The following is a 19,475-nucleotide window of genomic DNA, read 5'->3' on the forward strand; positions in this document are numbered from 1 at the left end:
CCGGGGGTCAGGGGCCTGGACTTACACACACGGACATTTACATATGAAACGCTCCCAGCTCCAATATCCGCTGCTGTCTCCACCTCCCTGGGGAGATGAATAGAGATGAGGGGGGAGAGGGGAAAATAAACCTCTCCAGCAATAAAACCTTCCTCTCCTTCAGCTTTGTCCAGCCTTGCAGCTCAAGGGCAGGCTGGGGGGTGGGGGGCTGCTTTCAGAGCTGAAGAGCACGCTTAGCTGCGTGGCAAATGCCAAACTGAGACAGCAAGATGCATGGCACAGCCACCCACGCCAGCAGGCAGGGCTCAGCTAGCCATAACCACTCACAAAGGCGGGCGACCCTTCTGCGCTTTGGATACACCGGGAAACACCCCAGCAGCACCCACACAAATTGCTTGTCTCGCCTCCCCCAAACACCCCCTGCCCCTTCCCTACCTCCCCATCCCCAAGGCGGTTACGCCGTCCCCCTGCCTGCCCCGCTTTCTGACTGAAAGCTGCCAAGGGCTGAGAGAAACACGGCTGGGGGCAGCCACCAAGCGGCATTGCTTGGGCCAGAGGCAGGAAAACAGACCAAAACCGGCAGATTTGGCTTCTTGGGGACTCGCCACCCCTGTTTTCCCATTCCCGTGACAGGCTCCCAGCAGCAGAGTGCCAGGAGCACTGGGAGCAGCGCAGGCAGGCGGTGCTGCTCCCGGCAGGGCTCTGGGCAGCACCTGGGGAGGGGGAAGGCTGCCAGAGCAGCTCCTGCAAGCAGTCACCTTGTAAACGCGATTAATAACGTCATCCCGGCTCCTCACACCTCGTTCTGGCAGGCAGGAGGGGAACTGGCTGAGCTGCAGCTGGAGACGGGGCCGCAACCCCGGCACGAGGCGTTAGCAGCAGCCCCGAAACGCAGAGGGGGGTCACTGGCACCCAGCACCCTGCCATGCCCCGGCTGCCAAAGGGGTGCAGAACAGGGGGGACAAGCGTGGCCACGGGATGAGGCTGACCCCCCACCCCCGGGTGCAACACGGCACACGGCGGCTCAGGGCTCCTTTTACATTGATTCCCAGTGCCAGCTGCAGCGAGGCTCAGGAAAAATTTATGATGGACACCACGCCAGCATAAGAAAGTGAATTATATTACTCCCGGACGCGATAACTCAGGGCAGCTGTCAGGCACCAGAGCTGCGGAATTAACCCTTCGCGTCAGCCCCGGCAGCGGCATGGGAGGGTGGGGAGGCTGCCAGCCCGCCGGGTGACAACTCCCTTGGCTCCCTGCTAAATTAAACATGGAATTGATTCACCTTTGTTCTGCAGTGGGCCCAGCTGGTAAAGCCCAGCCGTGCCGAGGCAGCACTGTAAAAAGGGGCACGTCGATAAAAGCGTCGTTAAGATGACAGGCGATGGCATCCCAGGCGCCTTCTGCTCCCCTCTCCGCCTCCCTTCCAGCGGGCAAATCCCAGTAGCTGCCTGCAGCTGGATGAAGCCGACTGGGAGTCCCAGAGCAAAAAGCTCTAGGCAGAAGGAATAGGGGAAAAAAAACAACAAAGGAAAGGCGGGGGGAAAGCAAAGGAAGTGTTTGTTCCCTCCCGCTGAGGCTGGAGCACCAGGTAAACCGAGCTGCTGCACCGCTGCCCCTGCGCCCGCAGCCTGCCCCGGCGGGGACACCGGCCGCCTGCCTCCAGCCACCTGCCAGGGGCCAGCCCAGCACGATCGAGTGTCACAGCCGGCTCTCCGGGGACAGCCCGCGAGGCCAGGCTGAGCATTGGGAAAGCGTTTTAGAAAGAAAAGGGAAAGGGGGGAAAGCAAGCACCCATTTGCAGCCAGATGCCACCCTGCACCCACGGCCAGCAGGACCCTCACGGAGCCGATCAGCCCCCGAGCCGCCGGAGCAGCAGCCGGCTCCTCTCCCTTTAGCAAGATTTTGGGCTCAATTTCCATTCCAGTTGTTGTGGAGCAGCTTCCCCTGCCTCCCCGCGCGGCTGAGGGGCCGGTTCAGCCGCTGCCCCAGCACTCGCTTTGTGCCCAGACGCACCGCTCGAAATCCAAATAAAAGACAAAGGAGGGAAGTGCAGCAGAGCCATGGAAAGCACCACCCCTCCCGGTTGCCTCCATGGGAAGCCGGCGACTCCTCAACATCCCAGGAGTACTCCGTTTGCCTCGATCAGCGATCGATGGCAGATGGTCAGACTCCGCCAGAGCCCTCGGCGGCTCAGCCTCTCTCCGCACCACACATCCACACCGCGGAGGGTGAGAAATACCTTTCAGGGTGCCGAGTCCATCCAGAAACTTCTTGTACTTCTCCAAGTTCATTTTCCAGCCGAGGCCACCCCGCTCCTCAGCCGGGCAGCATCGGGGTGCCCGCAGCCCCCTGCCACCGTCGCCAGCCCCACCGGCCTCGCCGCCCTTTGACCACCCGTCAGCCAGCTGCCGCACAGCCCTCGCGTTTCCTTATTTGATGAAGTGCATTAAAACCTCCCATGGCCAAGGCCACCCCCCTTTTTGCAAATGAGCCCAGCAAGCGCCCCGCACCATCAAGGCTCTCGGCATCCCTCACCCCACCCCTCCACACCAGAGGTTTCAGGGATTGTATATCCTGGGGATATTTCCAGCAAGGAGCATGTTCAAGGGGACTGGGAGGGGAAGGAAAAAAATAAAACCCCAACGGGCTTTAAGAGTGGCAGGTGGGAGATGGGGAAATCTGAGTCAATGGGCAGAGCGCAGGGTCCACATCCTCGGGGGGAAAAGCCACTGTGGTGACTGACTCTGGGCAAAGCCACCAGAGAAATGCCATAAAGTGGTGGAAAAAAGCAGCCAGGTGAGACCCAGGAGTAGGTGGGGGTCAGATCCCCCCCTGCCTCTGCCCCCTCATGCTGGCAGCGAGGCACTTACAAAGCCCCAAAGGCTATTTACTGGTTTTCAAGGAATTTTTGGCAGCAGGAACCAGCCCGGTGTGGTCTGAGCGCCTGCCCCGCTCACCGCTGCCCTTCAGCAGGGCTGATGTCCACCAGGCACGTCCCAGGACTTCTGACAAATCAAATATTAAATAATCATACTCTCATCAGCATCAGCGGTGTTGAAATGTGCTCGTCACGGAAGGCAGATCACACTCTCCCTGTACCACCCCACTGCCTCTCCAGGAAGATCCCAGCAGATTGAGCAAGACCCACCGCACGGTGCAGGATGTGCCCGCCTGGGCTTCGGCACAGCCAGCACCTCCAGGCAGAGCCGTCCTGGCCCACCCGCGCGGCGTTTGAGCTTTGCCGGAGGGAGAGGGAGAGCAGAGCAAGGGTGTGCTGCAGGAGCCCAATCACCCCCCAGAAACCAGCAGTGGCAGCTCCCTGCGTCTTGGCGGGGTGAGGAGAGCCCACTTGTCCACGGGCAGCGGATGCGCCCATCCCCACGGCAAGCAGCATGCCAGGCCAACACCCCCTGTGATCCATAAAAACGTTAATAAAACCAGTTTGGCTCATCCAAGCGAGCCCAGAGGGGGACACAGGACCCCGCAGGCAGACGGACACCTCTCGAGGGACAGACGGACACCGGCGGTATCGCTTTCCTCTGCGAGCGGAGCAAACCCCGCGGACCAGTTGCTGCTCGTGCCCCCACCAGCTGTCATGCCTGGGAACTGGGGAGCCAAAAATCACTCCCGGAGCTCCGAGGGGGAAACAGGGCCAGGTGGTGAGGTGCCCCCCCGCCCCTCACTGCGATTACACCAGGGCTCTCAGCACCATCCACCGGGGTGGGGTGGGATGGAGGTGACACGCAGAGGACCCGCTGCCATCCAAGGGAGCTGGCCAAGCGCCGGGGACGCGCGGGTCTGCCGCAGCCGGGGTGGGGACCCGTTCACCCGGAGAGAGGGAGCCGAGCCCATCGCCGGTGAGCAGCCACATGGAACAGGCTGTGCCAGCCTCCCCGAGGGCTCACAGGCAGGATTGGAGCCGGAGGCGCCTGGTGGGCAGCCCGCGCCTGCCAGCACACCGCAGCCCCGGCATCGTGGGGCTACTCCCGCAGACATCCCCCCCCCCGTGCCTGCTGGCAGAGCCGGGAGCAGAATAAAGTTGTTGTGAGACGCCAAGTTGTCACCACTAAAAATAGCACAATGGAATTTTCCTCTAAAGAAAAAAATATATAAAAAAAAAAGGAAAAAACCCTGCTTCTTGCTGACAAAGGGGCTGCGAGAGAGAAGCAAGGAACAGCTCCACGAAGGGGGCACAGGGGACACCATCTCCTTCCTCTCCATCACCCCCCTGCCAGGAACCAGCTCACATGGCACAGAGAGCTGAGCCCAGCCCGGGCAAGTGGGCAGCACCATCAACATCCCCGTTTTATTTATCTCCATCCTTCCTCTTCCCACCTGGCTGAGACAGCCACCAGACACGGCGAGCAAGCAGCTGCTCCAAACCCATACCACCAGGAAGGAGACATGGCCACCCCGGGCAAGCCCTGGTCCCCCCAGCACCCCAGCTGTCCCCCAGCACCCCCCCCAGCTTTGTACCTCCAGAGGGATGGGGGTAACCCCGCACACGCAGGGGGGCAGTGCCTCCCTCCTGCCCCACTCCCTAACATGCCACCCAACACCAGAGCGGGTGGGAAGGCAGCCTGAGACCCCCGAACCCCACAGCAATGGGGAAAAGGGCAATTCCCTCCCCCCCCACCCCGAGGGGGTTAAGGGGAAGCAGGTCTGATGCCACCAGACCCCATCCACAAGCATCCTGGCTCCCCTTCCCTGCTGGGAACGCCAGGAATTCCCAGAGCAGGAAGGACTGCTCCAGCTGGCTCAATCAGCACACCGGGGCTGGGGGGAATTGGGGGGAGCCAGGGGGAGCCCCCAGCTCCCAGCATGGCCAACACACACCCGGCCAGCCGAGGAATCCCAGCGTCTCCCAGCCCAGCAACTGCCCTCCACAGCAAGAACGAGAAGCATCCCAAACAGCCGGCAAGGATGAAATATCTCCACGTGCAGCGTCTGGAGCCACTTGCAATAAAACCTCCCGCGCCGTGGCTGTCCCCACCACCCTTTCCCTGGGTCAGCACCCCACGGAGTAAGGGGTCTGCCCCCCAATGCGCACATGAGTTGGGGGGATGGCAGGGCACCACGCTGCCCTTCCCCACCATCACCAGCAGCGGGGCAGAGGCTGTTCGCGTCATGCCAAGGATGTTGGCAGAGCCAGGGCACAGACGTGTGACCCACGGCAGCGAGCCTGGGATGCAGGATGCATTTACTTTAGGAGAGCAGCACCAGCACCACCCCGGCAAGCCCCCAGCAGGGACACGGTGACAGCCACGGCCACGCCAGCTGTCCCAGCATCACTCCTAGTGGTCCTCTATCAACTGAGCAGCGCTCAAACCAGGGAGGTGGTGCAGGAGTGCTAATTGATGCTAATCAATCAGGGGGGCAGCATGCGCAGTGCAGGACTGCCAGGCTAGGGAGACAGCCTGGCCCCGCTCTGCATGGAAAGGAGTTGTTCCCGCTGGATAGTTTTACCAGGACGGCTCTTGTAGCAAAACTGCCCAAGGTCAACGCAAATCTCACTGCCACAGGAGTCCTTGTATACAGTTTCCTGCAGGGAAAAAATAAGCTGCTGGCAAAAGCACTTCTGAAAGGCCACAATGGACCTGAAGAGTGATTAATAAAAAACAGGAGAGAACTTTTTGACACAACCAGAGGTCAACGCAAACATCCCACCAGGACCAAGGGACAATTCTGGGGCCACACAGCAGCAGGGCAGCGGGCTGGGAGGCAGCAAGGGCAGAGCTAGGGCTTGGGAGCAGGACGGGAGCAGAGCTCGGTCTGGCCCCAACCAGGTTAGGACTTTGCCCTCGACCCAGGCAGGGGTCTCTGGCACAGCTTGAGGAAGGGGGCAGGGATCCCAGCAGGGCTCAAAGTAAGCAAGAGCAGAGGCTGGGAGAGGAGAAGACCTATGCAGGTGCTGTAGAGGTGCAAAACACAGCACCCATCACCCGTGGGAGGCTGGCAAAGCTTCCCCAGCACGGTCGGAGCAGAGCAGAGGCAGGGAGAGCAGGCGGCCGCCGCAAGCACACGGGCACGGTGCCAGCCCCACGGTCCATGCCGGCAGGCTCGGACTCACCCGAGGGAAACAGAGTCCAAGAGGAAATGAAAAATGGAAATGCAGCGTGTCATGCACAGAAAAACAACAAACGGCACGACTGTGGCCTCGCAGCGCCCAAGCAGCTACCCAGAACTCGCTGGTCCACATCGCCGATAAAGAGGGGAGGGACAGCGGGGCACCCCCGTGCTGCAAGGCCACGGCTGCACGACCGGGCACAAACACACACGCGTGTTCCCCTGACCTGCACACCGGCTCCCCACCGCCAGATCCCGGCTCCCACCATCACAGCCCACTCGTGGCTCTGCTCCAACAGGGCGAGGAGCCCCAGCTCCTCACGCTGGGATCAGCATCCCACTGCTCACCCCAAATCTCCCAAACCATCTTGCCCAACAGCAGCACCCCCCCACGCCGCTTCTCCCCTTCCAGGAATCAGGCTTATCTGACACAGAGGCAGGGCACACATCTCAGATCGCATCAAAGGACTCGTTTTACCACAGCTGCGGCCAGACATACGCCAAATCTGATCGCCCAGCCCCACCACACACCTCAGCAAGCTGATGCTGGAGGATCCCCCTCCCTGGCCCTCAAGCCGGGTGGGATCCATCCAGATGCACAAAACCCTGTGTTATGAGCGCAGAAATGAAACTTCCCAGCTTATTAACACAAGCATCCTCCGTGTTTTGCTAACGCCGCCGCACAGGGGACCTCCTCAGCAGTTTCCCTCTCAGAGCTGGAGGCTTTTTGAAGACCCCCAAGCCCCAGCAGTGTGTCCAGCCCCCCCCAGACAAGGGCAGCGCCGAGACATTAAATCTGGAGCTTCCAGCAAGCCTCAAGAAAGACCGCCTGGAAGAAGAAGGGAGAGCTCGAGGTCAGCACCCAGCAGGGATGCTGCGAGCCCAGCCGCTCGGGATGCAGGACGGGGGCTGCGCAGGCAGGGGACCACACTGCCCACAGTGCCAGCGCCTGCAGGCAGAAGCTGCCAGAAAGCCTCTCTCCTCCCCGTGCCGGGGAGCCCAGCACCCTGCCTCCACCCCCTGCTCTCCCACCACCACCCAGCAGCCGCTCTGCTGGTTCCCACCCCACCCGCAGACTCCGACAGGATGGGAAAGGCGTGAGCAACCTGTCGGGGCGCGGAGAGGAGCCGGTTTCCAGGTCCTGCCCATGGAGCGGTGAAGGTTGGCCACACCGTGGGCGACAGCCACCACCAGCCCCAGAAATTAGGGCTCCCACCGCAGCGCCGCTCACGGTGGGCTGCCGTCCCCATCCCACGTGTGCCATCACACCCACCGCAGCGACCGCCTCGGATGCCCTGCAAACCTCAGCTGGCGGTGCCAGGATCCAGCCACGGCACGGAGCTTCTCCACGGAGCGGGGAAGGGCTGGATTTGAGCTCAGGGAGCGGGGTCCCTTCCAGGGCTCCCCTGGCCGAGCGTGGGGGCCGGGAGGAGCCATGCTGCTTCCCGGCACCGCTCGGTGCATCCTCCCACTGCCCCATGCAGGAGCCGGCAGCTGGGCTGAGCCCACCGCCCTGGGAACGGCTCACAGCCCCCTATGTGGGACAGATGGATTTTTATCCAGGCAGCTTCTTCCCACCCAGCCTGAGCTCCAGCGCAGCTTCTCCCAGCACCGAGACAGGAGAAACGGAAAACTGAAGCGTGCCGCTGCTTCACATCCCACCATTTATCCGTTTTAAGTGTATATAAAAGGACTTATCGCCCTGGCGTTCAAACAACAGTGTCAAGACATTGAAAGTTTAAATAAAACCTCTTTTTTCTCCTTCCCTCTGGGAGGTTTCTTGCCACTGGCATCAGCCATGGTATGTCCAGGGCAATCTAAACTTAGCCGACACAAGCGAGACGAGCCTGGAAAGGAGGTTGGCCAGGAACCAGCAGACGGAGGTCAAAGACTCCGGTCTCGCCCCGAAGCATGAGCCGGGAAGGAAAAGGCTCCGAGGGGAATGCGTGCAGGCAGTGCTCGGAAGAGGAGCGAGGGAACAGCGCGAGCCCTTTTCAGACGCTCAGGGACGTGCTGGCCGCTGAAACGAGATCAAAGCTTTCCGGCACGGCACCGTACACCGGCGGGAGTCACGCTGCGTCCTGGTGCCTGTGCCATGTCATGGACAGAAAAATTACCTGTATTATTTTATGTACCGCAGATGCGGCCACCTTGCACCGGCACCCACCGCCCCAGCCTCCCCGCCGGCTTTTCGTCCTGGACCAGCAGCACATGGAGAAGCAGCCGGTGTCCCCAGGGCTCAGCCGCGCTCCTGGCTCATTAGCACCAGGACAACGATGGCAACTGCAATTGCATGTGCTGATTTCGTGACCGGGGATGCTGGCGGTACTGGGGGAAGCATGTGCCTCTCGGCGAGGTGAGCCCAGCCCAGGAGGCACCGTCGGGTGCTGGGGGTGGTGATGACTCCACCACGAAGGCAGCAGAAAGCCAGCTGAGCGAGGTCGGGTGGATCCTCCCACCTGACAAACCACCAGCTTCACTTCCCTGTTGGCTGAAACAAACACCAGCACCTTCCACCTCGGGCACCCAGTCCAGCCATCCTCAGGGGGAACTGGGGCTCCTGCTGCCTTCTTGAGCTCCCCTTTGCCTCTGGTCCCCACTGTACCAGTGAAGCCAGCAACTCCTGCGTGCACCCACCCCCACCCCCCCCAAAAAAAAAAAAAATTAAAAAAAAAAATCAGCATTATCCAGCCTGACGGCTTCCAGCCCAGCTTCCCCCTGGGGCTTGCTCAAGCCAGGGACTCTCCGCTCCGACAGCACCACTTGGCCACCCCCATTCCTGGGTGATGAAGAGGAAGAAGGACTTCTCTCCCTCAGTGAGGAGTCACCACCATGCCATCAGTCCCCTCCGTGCTCTTGCAGCCCAAGAGGCCTCGTGCAGCCTGCCCGGCACTGCCCAGGAACAGCGTTTATCCTTGTGGGATGAAATCCCGGTGGCAGCAGCCCCACATCTGGAGGCAGCCACATGCTGCCAGGCTGGCAGCGCCACCCGGCTCAAGGCACCAGGCACCTCCAAGACTCAAGACCCCAGCATCGGGGTCCAAACACCTCTAGTTGCATTTCTTATAGCAGAAAACAAGGCATAAGTAGAAAAAAAGAAGCTTCTTCCGAGATGGGCACGGCCAGGACTGCCACCCACCACTGGGAAGGCTCCAGTCCCAAGAGAGAATGAATTCAGGTTCATTTTTACAAGGGTCCTGCACCTCTCCTGCCCACCCTGGGGTCTCGTGCAGCCCCTGGGAAGATTGTGCCCTCCCTAACAGGCACCAGGTTACTCCAACAAGGTGACAAGCCACCCCGTGCTGTCCCAACCCAAACACGCCAGGCCACGTGCCGGGCAGCACGGAGCAGGCAGAGACGGCACAGAGGGTGGCAAAAAACTTCTCCGACACCACAGCTGCAGGCTTCTACCCCCAAACCCCGAAAAGAGTTAACTGTCAAAACGAAAGGATTTCACCAGGATTGATTAGTTAATGTTTACAGTGCTGTGAAGAGGGAAAGCATGACCTGTGCTCTGAGCAGAGCCCGGCAGCGCTGCCTGCACCCTTGCAATGCCGGGTATCCCGAGGGCTGCTCCAGCACAGAGCCACGTGCCCGCTCCCGCTTTCCCAAGGAGGACAGGGAGTGTCAGCACCACACCAAAACACGATGGGAGGTATACGGCACGGGAATGGAGAGCAGCCCCCAAATGCTGAGCGCCGCTCAGCACGCTGTCACCCAGGGGAGGACAGACCAGGGCTTCCCTTCCTTCCCAGACCCTCTGACCGGTGGCTCTGCCATGCTGGTGGCATCCAGAGAGGTCCCTGAAAACTCTCCTGTCACCCCTGTGCTGCTGCCACCATCCTCGCCAGCACCCACAGCAAGCAGCACTGCACGTCCCGGCATGTGCCGTGGCACCGTGATCCAGCGATGAAGCAAGCAGGGCTGGAAGCCGCTCAGCATCGTGCCTCCCCGGCACAGCCCTGGGAAACCGGCCCACTGGCTTCCAACTGGGCCAGACTGGTGAAGGTCTCAGCACCGGAGACTTTCCAGCTGCCAGACTGCTCCAGCCAGCACAACCCGGAGGGTACTGTGCCCCCGCAGATGCCAGCAGCTGAATGAAACCACTCAGGGCAGGCACTGGAGCCTACACCCCCCACAGATCCCTACCTTGAGCCCCAACCCCTTGCTCAAACAACCCCCTGGGACTGAGGCACAGCACCGTGCAGCACCCAGGACCGGGTCCCCCAGGAGCGTGGAGGGATGCCCCCGCAGTGCCCACGCCAGCTCGCAGCGCTGATGCAAACCTCCTCCCCCCGCACGCCTGGGAGCAGAGCACCGGCACCGCAGTGATGCAGCACACCTACCCGGCACCCTGGCGCAGCTCTCCTCTGCCTAAGGTGGGTGTTTTTATAAAGCAAGAAATGACGGCGATCTGCCAGCTGGTTAACCCCTGCTCGTCAGGGCGGGAGGGTTTGCAGCTCGCTGCGCCGGCGCTGGGACCCTTCCCATGTCACCCATCTCCCTGCCTCCCGACCTGCCCTGGCTTGCTCAACAGCGGAGGCCTTGCTGCTCAGATTGGGGTTTTTAGGCTAATTTTCTAGGAGAAATAGAGCAGGGCTGGAAGGGAAATGCAGGGAGGCATTGGCAATCCCGGCTCCAGCGGCAGCAAGCGTCCTCCTTGCCTTCCGATGGCCTGAGCCGGTGCCACCAGTGCTGGGTCCTGGATGTGGCAGGTACAGGGTGGCCGCCACCAGCAGGACACCCACCTCACGGGTCTCCCCACGTGGCTCAGTCACATTTCAGTGAAAACTCTCCATTTTTTGCAGGATTAAGAGGGGGAGGGGATGAGCCAGTGGAAAACTTGTTCTGGACAGGAAAAACCAAACCGTTTACAGGAGCTGCGATGGGTAAAAGCAAGGAAGAAACAACACATCCTCCAGCCTGGAGCTCAACGACCCAAACTGGAGGCTTCCACCCAGCCCTGGCAGCACGGGTGGGATATCCCAGGAGGGGTGGGCAGCTGGGAAGGGGTCAAACCAAAAGAAAGGTTCTGTACAGTATAAACACTTATTTCCCCTACACCACACCAGCACCACAAACAAGATCAAACACCACCCAGCAGGGTCATTCCAAGTGGCGACCAGCTTTCTACCACAACCTAGTATAGAAATTAGGTATTCCCTAAAAAGCCCTCCTTCCCGAGGGAACCCAGCCGCTCAGGGAAGGAAACTGAGAGCCGGAGCACGGGGCAGGCAAGGGGGAGCCCAGCCCAGCCCAGCACCGGCAGCCGGTGGTGCTCCAGCTGGACCGGCACATATAGACACTGTAATTTCAATTTCTTTTTTGGAACAAAGCAAAACCGATGCAAACGACAGCTCTTTCCATGCCAGCCGCTGGCACCCGCCGCACCGTTTTCCTCCGCGTCTCCACGCTGAACCCAACTACATCAAAGGGGCTTTTTATTAACAAAAGTTTCTCAAGTACTTGGACAAGCCCGAGTCACGTTATCCAGCGCCTTTCCAAGGCACCCGAAGAGGCTTTTATTCCCCGCTCCCTGTGAAAGAGGAGGGAGGCTGCGCGTTTCTCCCACCTCTGGGAGGTTTGAGTGGCACCCCCTGAATCGGGGAGCCAGGGAATCCATTATTCCCCTTTCTCCGCAGGCAAAAAGGAAAAGGAAACGGGCGCCGCGAGCGCCTGGCTCCTCTCGACTCAACCATCCGCATTTTAAAGAGACTTGGCTGCTAAACTTACACAACGGAGCCCCGGGAGCCCTGTGGGGCTGAAATCTGGGCTCCAAGACAAGTCTATCGCTGCAGCGATGAGAGAAAAAATAAAAATCAGAATGGAAACAGACGCAACTCCCAGAGACAAGCCACTGACATCAAAACTGCACACTCACTGCCGGTACCGACACCTGCACAGCCACCGACACGGCGGCCCCGCGGCACTGCCCGGCTATGGCTTGGGGAGAGGGGTCCAGCCCCATGGGGGGCTGCGGGGACACCGGGGCAGCCGCAGCAGGGGTGGGGTACGGCAGGTCCCCACGTACCTTACAGGAGCCCAGGGTATGGGCACAGCGGTGATGGGTGGTGCGGTGGGCTGGGTGGCAAGGCGGGGGGCTGGGACCTTGGGTGCCCCACGCCGGGAACACAGGGGGCTCCGGGCACCCCACGCCAGGGACACAGGAGACACTCATCCCACGGGCACCCCAGGCAGTTCAGATATGGGGACACACGGCCCCCTGGCACCCCACACCAGGGACACCAGAGACACTCAGGCACCCCACGCAGGGGACACCCAGGGCATTGTCCCCTTAGGCAACCCATGCAGGGGACACCCGGGACACCCAGGCACCCCACGCAGGGGACACCCAGGGCATTGTCCCCTTGGGCAACCCATGCAGGGGACACCCGGGACACCCAGGCACCCCACGCAGGGGACAACGAGGCACCCCACGCAGGGGACACCTGGGACATCGCCCCCTCGGGCACCCCACGCAAGGGGACACCCGGGGCACTCGGGCACCCCACGCAGGGGACACCCGGGGCATTGCCCCCTCGGGCACCCCACGCAGGGGGCGCTCACCCCAACCTCCCCGCCCAGGCCGGGCGCACGGGCACAGGGACGGCGCCGGGCTCAGGCCCCACCGCGGGCCCGGCCGGCCCCGGTACCTTTGTAGCGCTCCAGCACGTCCTCGTAGGCCTGGACGAACTCCTTCTCCTGGCTGCGGTTGGCCGGGAGCAGCCCCGGCACGTACCCGGCCATGGCGGCCTTTGTGCCGGCGGCCTCCGTGCAGCTGCCGGCGCGGCGGCCAGGGCCGGTCTGTGCCCGGAGCGCTTCCGCCCGCGCCGCCGCCCGCCGCCCGCCCCGCCCCACGCCGGAGGCCACGCCCACCCCGCCGGTCACGCCCATCCCGCCGGTCACGCCCCCGGGCACCCGCCCCGGCCCCGCCGCGACCCCTGGCGGCGGCGCGGGGCAGCCCCGGGTGGGAGGGGTGGGGCCAGCGGGGTCCCCCGGGGTGACACCGGGAGATGGCACCGCCCCGCAGGGCTGCCCAGTGCTGCAACCCAGTGCAGCCCAGTATCGCTCAGTGCCACCCAGTGCATCCCAATGTCACTCAGTGCCACCCAGTGCAGCACCCCAGTGCTGCCCAGTGTAGCCCAGTGTCACCCAGTGCCGCCCAGTGCTGCCCACTGCATCCTAGTGCATCCCAGTGCTGCCCAGTGCATCCCAGTAACACCCAGTGCATCCCAGTGCGCCCAGAGCACTGCAGCTTAGTACATCCCAGTGTGCACAGTGCAGCTCAGCGCCACCCAGTGCAGCCCAGTACACTCACAGCGCTGCAGCCCAGTGCAGCCGAGCACCTCCCAGCACAAGGGCATTACCTCCCAGCGTACCCCAGTGCACTCTGTGCAACCGAAGCACTGCTTCCCACTGTGCCCACAGCACTGCATCCTAGTGCAGCCCAGTGCATCCCAGTGAGCCCAGAGCACTGCACCCCAGTGCATCCCAGCGCACCCAGAGCACTGCAGCCCAGTGCTCCTCAGTGCACCCAAGCAGGGGGACACCCCAGCTGCCCCCAGCCCCCCCACCCACCAGGCTAGGGGCCCCACTCCCGCCCCACACCCGCTGCAGCCCCCAGCCCCCAAGCATGGGGCTCCGCACCCCCCCGCCAGCAGCAAAGCGGGCAGGGGGCCGCCAGCCCCATGGGCCCCCCAGCAGTGACCCCGGCTGCAGCTGGGCACGGGCCATGAACAGGGGCGGCCCCACATTGCCCCATCCCCACGTTTCAGCCAGGGGGTGCCCCACGCCATGCACCCCCCCATCAAAATAACCCCACGGGGTCTTTCAACTCAGCGGAGGGTGGGATGGGGCACGGGGGGCGGGGAGGGGGGGGGGTGGACGGACACACTCTGCTCCAGCTTTGCGGAATCTTCTATTCCAGGCAGGGTTTGGCAGGGATTCACCTCCTGGGGTGTTCTCAGTGGGAGGGGGGGGGCTCAGCCCCCCACCTCTGGGTCTCCTGTGTCAGAGTCTGCCCCTGGCCCTGCAGCCTCCCACCAGGATGGGAACGGGGTGCAGGGGGTACATGGAGAGAGCCAGGCTGGGGGGCTGGGGCCGGGGGGGGGCTCAGCATCCCCGTAGGGGGGGCTTTGGAAGGGGTGGGAAGACCCCACCAAGAGGCACAGTGGAGCCAGGGCAAACCGCATGGGGCAATGGGGATGGGGTGCAGAGCCAAACCTGCCTGGCACCCCCATATCCACCAGGAACCCCCCTTGCCCCCGCCCCCCCCCCCCCAACAGAGCCCACCCAGCAATTCTGCATGGCAGAGCAACCCCCCCCTCCAAAACAGGGGGTGAGGGTGGCTGTCCCCATGCCAGGGGCCACCCCTGTCCCCCCGCACCGACCCCCCCGCTCAGCCCACAGGGCACCCCCTCACCCCCACCCAAGGCCGGATCCCCAACCCCCTCCCCTGGCAGCCGGGGCAAATCCCGGCCTTTTTTGGCCACTACAAGATGTTGCTTTTTCACCCGGGCTGCACCGTTTCCATGGCAACCCGAGGGCCAGGCTCCGCCAGCTGGGTAACCATGGCAACGAGAAAAGCCCCATCCCGTTCAGCCCAGACATCATGTGTCTCCCCATCATCAGCCAGGGGCCCCCCAAACCTCCCGCTGGCACCCCGGGGTGGGGGGGTTGCACCCCACATCCCTCCGGACCATGGCGAGGGGTCACCGGTGGCAACCACCATCACCCTCTTCCTCCTGCAGCCCCCAGCCCGGGGGGGGGGGGGGTACATAAATCCCCTCACCCCAGCTTTGGAGGCATCTCCCCTTCCCCATAATGCCTTAATGAGGAAAAGTAATTAACGGGTGCGGTTGCATCCCGGCAGTGCCCGTGGGGAGGAGGGTTCCAATGCGGGCGACCACGCCGGTGCAGCGGCCTCGTGGCAGCGCTGCCTTTGTGCCCCGCGGTGCTGAGGCGGTGCTGAGCATCCCACCGGGCACTGCCGCCTGGGATGCGGCTCCTCCGGCTCTGCCCACGCACGGGGTCCTGCCGAGGCCGGGGCTGGCGACATCCATCTGACCCAAAAACGTGTTCCCAGGGAACGGGGAAATCGGCGGCAGGCAGCTGGCACCGGGAGCGCTGCCCAAATCCTGCCCCGGCCCCACGCACGTTTCTGCTCCCAGGGCGGCGGAGAATGGGGGGGTTTGTCCCCGTGTCCCTCCCTCCGCTCAGCCACCGCGGCCTCCGCCAGCGGCTCCAGCCACGCTCCGGCACGACAAAGGGCTCCCAGGAGCCTTCGCACACAGCCCCAGCGCGGCCCTCGGAGACCCCCGTGACACCGGCCTGCTGCCTGTCACCCGCTCACCCCTGGCCCCCTGGCACATCCTGCACCAGCACCACCCAGCATGGCACCAGCAGCACCCCAGCATGGCACCAGCAGCACCCCAGCACCAACACAGCACTTCACCAGCATCTCCTCAGCCCAGCACCAGTATCACCCCAACACCGCAACAGCACCACCCCAGCATGGCACCAGCATCAGCCCAGCACCACCCTAACACTGCACCAGCATCACTCCAGCACCACACCAGCAGCACCCCAGCATCATCCTAACACCCCACCAGCATTACAACAGCACCGCATCAGCATCACCGCAGCACCACCACCCCAGCACCCCACCAGCACCACGCCAGCCCTGCAACAGCATCACTCCAGCACCACCGCACCAGCACCCCAGCATCACCCCAGCACCCCACCAGCACCACACCAGCAGAACGTGACCCCTGGCAGGACCAAGTGCAAAACAGGTTCAGGATGAGAGAGCCTTTTCTCCCAAAAGCAGCCCCCGCCCCCCAGCCACCATCCTCACCCTCTGCCAAGCGGCTGGAGCGAGACAGAGCGACGCGGGGCCAAGGGCCAGACTCTGACCCCCCATGTCCCGCTCCCCCTCTGCCTCCCCCTGCCACTGCCCTCCAGGGAGATGCCAACAAAGCAGGGAACAGCTCCAGAGGCTGCCTGGGGACCCAGCCCAGCACTCCTGGTGCCAAAGGTGCTGGCACAGAGGAGCCTGGTGGGGGGAGCAGCATGTCCCAGCCCCCCACACCGCGGCACTGGAACCTCCTGCAAGGTCCCCACAGGCACGTCCCCTCCCTGGGCACAGCCACATGCTCCTTTCCTTGGCTCTGATGGCCAGAAGGGATGCAGATACTGTGTCTATATATGTATATATGCACCCCCACATCTGTGTCCCCCCCCAAAACCAGCTAATGCTCCTGCACCACCTCCGCAAGGTCCACAGCCGGGCGCAGGACAGGACTCCCCAGCCCTGCACGATGCCCAGGCTCCATCCCCATCGCTGGGCTGGGTCCCTGGTGTGCCCCTTCCCAGGGTCCCAAGAACCTGAGCCCCATCACCAGGCACACTGAGAGGTGTCAGCTCCCCCACGACACATCCTGCCAGTCCTGAGTCCCCAGCCCAGTCCCTGAGCCCTGTGGCAGGACCAGGCACCGGGGCGGCCGGCACACTGCCGACAGCCCCGCTGAATAATGCAAGGATCTGAATCAATATTATAGCTCATTTTCCAACCTGGTGACACAAAACTGTCTCCAAACTCTTTCTTCCCAGCTCAGCACTGTCTAGCTGCACCTCACGAGTTATTTTTAATGGGGAATCTGCATGAGACCGGATTCTGTGACATCCCCCTGCCTTTAATCATGGGCTGGATCCAGCCAGCATGACGACAAGCGCTCGGCATCCCGGGCAGAGGGGGAGAAACACAGCTGGGGAAATGGCTGTGCCTCAGCAGGGTCCGGCCTCGGGGCGCAGGAGGGTGCTCAGCACCCAGCAGGATGGGACTTTCAAGGCAGAGCTGGTCCATGAGCTGTAATGGGTATAGTGGGGCCCCGGTAGCCCAGTCATCTCCCAGCCCTTGGCAGGATCCGGCCCTGGGATGTAGGAGGGCGCTCAGCACCCAGCAGGATGGGGCTTTCGAGGCAGAGCTGGTCCATGAGCTGTCATGGGTATAGTGGGGCCCCAGCAGCCCGGTCATCTCCCTGCCCTTGGCAGTGCCGGCATTCGGGGCAGGGCCAGCCGCACCCTGCACATTTGCTTCCCCCAGCCCCAGACAGCGTGTTTCCAAGAACCATCATTTGAATCAACTGGTTCTTCCTGCCCCAAGACGCCCGTGAGCCAGGACGGCACAACCCGGCGAGCGGCACCACGGCACGGCCAGAGCCCCGCGCAGGGCAGGCAGGGAGAGCAGGCAGCCACCATCCCGCTGCTGCTCCTGCCCTGGTGGCACCTGCCCGTGTGCAGACACACACAGGGGGCCGGGGACCCCCCAGCTCCCAGCCTGAGTCCCGGCAGGGTGCTGAGCCCAGTGCCAGGGCTGGGTTGCCAAGGGCTGGCAGGGGCTGGCAGGGCAGAGAGGCGCCTCGGGAGCTCACCGCCCTTGCGCACGCCCCTGCCAGCAAGATGAAAGCCAGGCCTTGGGGTTCCCTTGGGGTGACAGCCGGGAACAGCCCAGCCAGGGCTTGGTGGGGACCCCTCAGCACGGCCCCGAACCCCCGTTTCCTCTGGCAGGGGCAGATCGAAGGCCCCCAGGGTGTGAGGAGAAGGGGCCAGACCCCAGCAGCACAGATCAAAGCCCCCGATGGTTGTTTGTCCCGGCTGAAGAAGCAAAATCCAAAGAAAATCCAGGCTCCGGTGCCTGGGGCCATCACCTTACGCAGAGCTCCTCCATCCTCCCTCCCCACCATCAGCCATGGTGGGTCCATCCCTGTCTTCCTGTCTTTGTCTCTCCTCCCCATCCCCGTCCCTTCCCCCGGGGTGTGACAGCAGCCGGCGGCAGCATCGTGGCGAGGGGAGGCGTGGGGCAGTGTCCCCTCGGCGATGCAGCAGTGTGGGGATGCCAGGGCGTCCCTGTGATCGCAGCGATGGGGCTGGGCACCACCACAGCGAAGGAGCAGCCCCAGCTCCATCAGCCGGGCGGGAATCACAAGCCTCCCAGGGCAAATTCCTCCCTGGAGTCTGGCCAAGGGCATTGTTCCACCAAGGAGCCATTTAGTCCTTAATTAGACATTTTAATGTCACCCCACCTGAGTGTTGGAGGTGCCCAGTCATCCCTTAACCCCAGCGTGCTGACAGTCCAAACAACCCAGGGCGAACCCTGCCTGGACAGGACAAAGCCATCGCAGAGCCACCCACCCACCCCAGCCCTCGGCCACCAAAGGCCACCCACATCCATCCCTGCCCTCGCTATCCCATCCACCCCCATCCTTGGGGAGCAGCAGGGTACAGGGATGACCCCAAGACCATCTCAGCCACCGCGGGAGGAGCCCGGGGAGCCTCGTCTGCCCGTCCCCGGGGGGACTCACTGCACGACAGGGCGCTGCCTTACCTGCAACCCTGACGACAGCCCTCTCGGCCGGGTCCAGCACCGAGTCCTGGCTCTTCCTCTTCCTCTGCTCGTGGAGGGGTAAATTCCAGGGCAAGGTGTCCCCGGGGGGGCAGGGGGAGAGGCTGCCCGAGCGCTCGCTGCGGTAGGAGCGCTCGCTTCGGCAGGACCGCTCGCTCCGGCAGGACCGCTCGCTGAGCGTCTCCTCGTCGGAGGACGACATGGCCCACAGCGCGGGCAGGAGGGTGGGCAGGACGTCCCCACGGGCAGCAGCCTGCAGAAGGAGCAAAAGGGCGGGTGATGCCGGGTGATGCCAGGTGATGCCGGGCCGCCAGCCGTGGCTCCCTCCCTGCCACAGGTGCGGGGGGTGATGGAGAAGGGACCACCGCACCACAGACGTCTCTGCCCTCACGCCTGTGCCCAAGCACCCTCTTGGGCAGGTGAATCAGCCCTCCCAGAGCTCCTAAACGCAGCCCCAGTTTCCCCCTTGCTGGTCTGATGGCCAGGGCTCCTGAGGACAGGGGTGGTGGCACGGCCACCCCTCCACCAGCAAAGCTCACGCTGGCACCCCCGGCACCGTCTCACTCCCCCAAAGCAAAGCCCAACCTTTTGGGTTCGATTTCTTTGTGCTCAGTACAAGAAGCCATGGGATCGGCGCTGCCCTTTGTACCTGCAGTTTTGCCCTTCTCAGGCTGGGAACAGTTTTAAAAAATCCTATGAATCGCGGTCGGGGAAAATGGTAGGGCTTTCTGGAGCACACAGGGAGCGAGCTGTGCCATGTACACACGCCGGGCAAATAAGCACCTTGCATGAGACATATTTAAAATAATTCTCATTGTGTCCTCTAGCTCGCCCAGGAAAAATGCACATGAAATGATAGAGACTCCTACAACCGCCGTGCCGCGGCAGAGGAGCCGCCTCCATCGCGCCGAGCCTTTCCTTATTATCATCATTTAATGAGCAAAACATGAACAAAGAAACCCAAAAAAAACATTGCAAGAAAGGGAGAAAGGATTCCATGAGT

General features: G+C 62.8%; 1 protein-coding gene across 8 annotated transcripts in view; it reads right to left on the reverse strand.

Annotated features, from left to right (window-relative positions):
- The window catches only part of MACF1 (microtubule actin crosslinking factor 1), a 146,124-nt gene extending 127,435 nt beyond the window's left edge, over nt 1-18,689 (reverse strand). For 7 of the 8 annotated variants that reach the window (XM_055704174.1, XM_055704172.1, XM_055704171.1 and 4 more), the window contains exon 1: nt 18,455-18,689. In XM_055704174.1, coding sequence (XP_055560149.1) covers nt 18,455-18,674 — 220 coding nt within the window. In that variant the 5' untranslated portion in view covers nt 18,675-18,689. Of the gene's footprint in view, nt 1-12,722; nt 12,885-18,454 lie in introns of those variants that run through there. The other variant, XM_055704166.1, reaches the window with a different exon arrangement.
- Between the last annotated feature and the right edge of the window lie 786 nt (nt 18,690-19,475).

This window comes from Falco cherrug, chromosome 3 (assembly GCF_023634085.1).
Source record: "Falco cherrug isolate bFalChe1 chromosome 3, bFalChe1.pri, whole genome shotgun sequence".
NCBI classification, from domain to species: Eukaryota; Metazoa; Chordata; class Aves; order Falconiformes; family Falconidae; genus Falco; species Falco cherrug.